The sequence below is a fragment of the Primulina tabacum genome, chromosome 12, assembly GCF_025594145.1.
Source record: "Primulina tabacum isolate GXHZ01 chromosome 12, ASM2559414v2, whole genome shotgun sequence".
Classification (NCBI taxonomy): Eukaryota; Viridiplantae; Streptophyta; class Magnoliopsida; order Lamiales; family Gesneriaceae; genus Primulina; species Primulina tabacum.
The window spans coordinates 35721908-35726928 of record NC_134561.1 but is presented as its reverse complement, the minus strand read 5'-3'; the positions used below and the strand labels follow the sequence as shown (position 1 = coordinate 35726928).

Genomic DNA, 5021 nt, shown 5'->3' with positions numbered 1-5021 from the left:
AGTTCAACCGCCCAGGCGGCCGATGTGGTAACGGTCACCGACCGCCTCGCCACCACCGACCGCCATTCACAACCTTGGTGCAAACCAATCCATTTGCATCCACTTCCGATCAGTTTTAGCGGGATCTGAGTATCGGGGGTAATATGCCGTCATGTTGCACTATGATGGATTTCTCATGACTGGCTTCATTATGATCATACAACAATTTTTGCATTATAGCACATAATCTCCTCTTTTGGCATTGCATTGTCGAAAGTGGATATAGAAACTCGGAACTCCACACTTCACCAAGTTGGTCGTGATGATTATCTGTGGTAAACCAACTTCATAAACCATAAAATTTATAGCATGTAATATGGATGGGCAACAAACATCCTTATTCTCAAGTTGTGTCAAATACCTTATTAACACCATGCTATCTGGCTTGATTATTGTCTGAGAAGCGGAGTGTTCTATTTTAACCTTTTCTTCTTATGGCAATGCAGAAACCTGATCCCAAAACCAAAATATTAGGGAGGATATAGGCTCAAATCGCAGCTTCTTGAGTTTTGGCAAGGACAACCATCTCGCTTGCATGACAGGTGTTTTATTGAAAGTAACAGTGTTTTTGCAACACTAGAACACGCTTGGTGTTTATTCAATGAATTTTATTTGTATTGAAAATATTTATAGTTGTATACATCCTTGATACATAAATGTGTATGCACATGTAATACAATGTTTTCAAGTTACGTTACTCGCCAGAAGTAATCGATGGAAAGAATGTGTGGAGAATTGGTAGATTGTCTCCATGACTAGTATTCTCAGTATCTTCATTATGATATCTTAATTCTAAAATTCCATTTGTTTCTTAGTTTTGTTTTTCTTTTGTAGATAGTAATACAATGTAAACTGTACAATGTTGTGAGACAATCTGCACATATAAGTACAGCTCCTGGTTAAATGAAATCGTCTTACTTCTCAGCGCAATCCGCATACTGTGACAGCTGAAATCTTCTCGATGTAATCAGGATATTATTGATCACTTACAAAATCGACCACTGATTTAACAGTTTTATCACTACAAAACCAGCCGGACAGAATCACATTCTCATGTTAAAAGTTCAATGAAGCCTCATAATGAAAAAGAAAAAAGAAGGAAAAACAAAATTCCCCATACGATGCAAGTTACTGGTTGATATTTAGGATAGCAACCAGTACAAACTTTCACTCAATGTATATGGATGCTCAAATTTGAGAAGGGATCAAGGATGCCAACGTGATCCTAGAGTCTATCATGAGAAAATCCAGAAATGAATTGTGAATAAAGTTGAATGATTGATCGTTACAGATGCATGATTCCTGCGAGATCGCCAGAGTGCATCGAGTATATGCCTTCTTCATCAGGAGCCATTTACTCTAAGTCAACAGATGTACCTCCGTTCTTAGAAAGTGAGGTGTACCACTGCTATTTGAATAGAAACTAGGGTGTTAGGACTTCAGTTGTATATGGTTCTTGCCAGCAACTTCAGAGTACCATGATTTCCATGCTTCAACATAGTGCGAGAACAGGTCTTTCAAAGCTGAGAAAACAACCATCAAACGAGTTTCTGGTAAGCAAAATTTGGGACAATATCAGTGAAAATTATTGGGCATGATTTTAAGAGTAGTGGTGTATATGTGCGTGCACTGAATTCTTCTGTTTTGAAACCACATACTGAATAAATTGAATAATGCAACTTAATGAGGAGTCTCCATTTATTAAGTGTGGTTAAAGAATGGAAGGTTTTTCTTCTTTCCCACATGTATAATTGATTAATAGACAAGAAATGGTTGGTGTAATTTTAACCACTGGACTAAACAAATAATAAGTAGATAGCTCTTCTAATGTGACTGAAATAAATTGAGTAAAGTACCTTGATTATGATACTGAGGCCGATAAGTCGAGGCAAGACTTTCCCAATCTATGATCTGTTTTTCCTTTTCATCTTGAGAAGCTCCGTCCTTGTGTACATTTGCAGGAGCAAAAGGACCAAACTGGTAACTCTTGCCTCCTGTCTTTGTCTTTTCAACCTCATTATCGACATTCTCTTGTTTAATTTGAATTGGTATATGTGGTTTGAGGAAATGGGATGCATCCCCATCCACCTTGAACCTCTTTACAGTAGCATTAGTAAGGTCAGTTCCAAAAAACCTGTTTTTGGACTCACTCAAAACCAAGGAATCCACATTTCGTTTATCAGGTTTTCCATTCAGCCCCAACCATATGAAAGCAGGTTTCCTTGTTTCGGGATGATGCGTCTGAAAATCATTCAAGAGACAGATAAGCGCTAAAGTTGCGTACATTTTAATTTTTTAAGCTTGTTCATGCAAAAGTTTATTGATGAGAATAAAATATGGAAGTTCTTGACAACAGTTTTGGTTATATACTCTTATCACTCAATAAGATGTCTCACCTTCTCAATAAAATTCATGGAAGATAGAACATTAGCTATATCATACAGCCTTCTAACCTTTGCTGCAGAGTTGCAAAAAGTAAACATTAACCAAAGGAGTCGTACATATTTTATTTCTGAAATAACGTAACAAAAGTGAAGGTACGCTACTTCTTGTAGTCATTGAATTACGGCTTCCATCCCCAAGCAGTAGCTTTGCAGCATCATCAAGAGAAATCATATCCATCTGAACGATAATCTTAACATTATAAAACTGTATAGATTACAAATAGAATAAGCCACAATTGCAAATAATTTGAACATTATCTTACATCAGTGCAAAGAAAAAGCTTAACAAAATTCTGAGTCAAAAGCCCAAGAGACTTCTCTTTTCTATTTTCACCTAAATATGGAAAATAAATCAATGACTCAACACTTGCAATGTCAAAGAAAAGGAATCAGTCACAATCCACGTCAAACAAACAATGAGGAGTAAATGGCCAAGATTAATTACCAGATCTGTTTGACAGAGAACATTTAGGAACAGAATTAGCGTCTGATTTATCAGTTTGACTTGAGTTGTTCATATCTGAGCACATCTCGTCTTCTTCATCATCTGAAGTCTAAGGAAAAGAATAATGTCATGATAAATAATCCTGCAATCTGATGACACCCAAGATTTAGTGGTGAGAAAACATCACGGTGTGAATTTAATATGTATATAAAAGAAAGAAAAACTTTCATTTCAGTTGGATCTGTGCACGACAACATAACGAGAATCATCCAAATTAAAACTTTCAATCAAGAAATAGGCAAATAAATCTTTAGATAGGAGCATACTTTCTCAGAGCAGCTTGTTTCAACTGCAGAGCCATTCTCCTTTAAGCCCTCTTTCTGCAGGGAGGAAAAGATCAAAAGATCTTGAACATATAAAATCTACAAATTCAGCCAAGCCTCATGGAAAACGACAAAATCGGTGAGAAAAAATGCTATTTACTTTTAGGTCTTCCAGAGCCTTAGGGATTGCCCCGAACCCTTTCCATGTATAGCGATTCTTGGCCTTCCGAGCAAGGATCTGAGATACAGAAATGCAGAATCCTAATTTCCAGGTCTAGATTAAAATCCCATGTAAACTCCAGAATATTCATTAAATTGTGAAGAGGTTCAGATTTTAAACTTCTTACGCCAATGCTTTCCAGAACGTTCACGATGTCATAAATTCGTCGCCTTTCCACCCCTGCAACAAAATTGAAGGAAATCCCAGATCCAGATTACCAATCAATGTTTTTATTGAAAAGCTCATTAAAATCAGACTCGATTAAATTTCAAGGGGTGCATTGCCGATCCATACCAAGTCGTGAAGCTGCATCGTCGAGCCCAATTGTTTCGACACCATCTCTATCATACAAGCTCAGGAAACTGAAAAAAACAAAAAACAAAATCAACCCACAAATTTTCCAAACTACACCTCGTGCACAAAATTATGAACTTGAAGTTTCAGCAACACACGCACACACACACACACACACAAATTGAAAGAAGTGGGAAGAATGGGTCCTTCATTTAAAACGGAAGACAAAAAAATTACTTGGCGCACAAGAGACCCAGAGATTTCTGTTTGCGGCAATATGGAACATCTTTAGATCCAGAATCCATGGCTGCCGCTGCATGGAACTCAGGTAAAGCCATATGAATCTCTTCAAACAAGTATATCGATCTGTAAGCAACAACACAGATGTACATACGACCAAAACACACACAACAAAGCGTATCACTGCGTGTGCTTGGAGACCGTTAAAAAGGGTTCCATTGCAGTGGCGGCAATCGGATGAATCAAGGGTTTGTAAGTGAAATACGATTGCGATAATTTGCCGATTTGGGGGAGGGAATTCGAATGTTTGAAAATGGGGCATGCAAAAACAGCGGGAATCTGAACATTGTTTTTTGGATGCTCAGACGTGCCGGTTAGTAGTAAACTACTGTTTGGCCCTCGCTGGAGCTTCGTTTGTGTGATAATGGCGGGGTTTAATTGGAATTTCGCATGGGGTTGGGTGATTTGCGAGGAATCTTGTGATGTAATTACTCATCACGTGGGTGGATTTGCTTTTAATCCGACGTTTTAATCATATGATTTTACTGATTTTATTAGAATTACATTTGGATTTCATGAAGAATTTGAGGATATGATTATAAATAACTCAATGTTGAGATTGATTTGATTTCTTAAAAATCATAGAAAAAAATAAGAAATTATATAATAGGATATGAGTAGGTCTCTTGTGATAACTTTTATCCGTGAGACGGGGTCAACCCTACTCATATTCATAATAAAAAGTAATACTCTTAGCATAAAAATTAATATTTTTTCATTGATGATCCAAATAAGACATCCATCTTACAAAATACGACATGTGAGACCGTCTCACTTGAGTTTTTGTCATAGGATATAGATCGATTTTGAAATCCACTTTGATTGAAATGTTTGGATTTGATACGGTATCGTAAGAGAGGATTTGGAACAAAATTTGAGATGAATTTGAAATCGTCGTCACAATGATTAAAAAAATTAACTATTTAGAATTTGAAATACGCTGCTAATTTAGATTT

General features: G+C 36.8%; 1 protein-coding gene across 1 annotated transcript; it reads right to left on the bottom strand.

Moving 5' to 3' along the window:
- Positions 1 to 1016: 1016 nt before the first annotated feature.
- Positions 1017 to 4334, bottom strand: LOC142520456 (E2F transcription factor-like E2FE). Its single transcript, XM_075623431.1, has 11 exons — positions 4003 to 4334; positions 3766 to 3833; positions 3599 to 3651; positions 3412 to 3489; positions 3255 to 3308; positions 2929 to 3037; positions 2747 to 2817; positions 2586 to 2661; positions 2436 to 2497; positions 1896 to 2280; positions 1017 to 1562 (listed from the first exon to the last, which is right to left on the bottom strand). Exons 1-11 carry the CDS (start codon positions 4155 to 4157, stop codon positions 1471 to 1473), a joined length of 1203 nt encoding a protein of 400 aa, XP_075479546.1. The 5' UTR covers positions 4158 to 4334; the 3' UTR covers positions 1017 to 1470.
- Between the last annotated feature and the right edge of the window lie 687 nt (positions 4335 to 5021).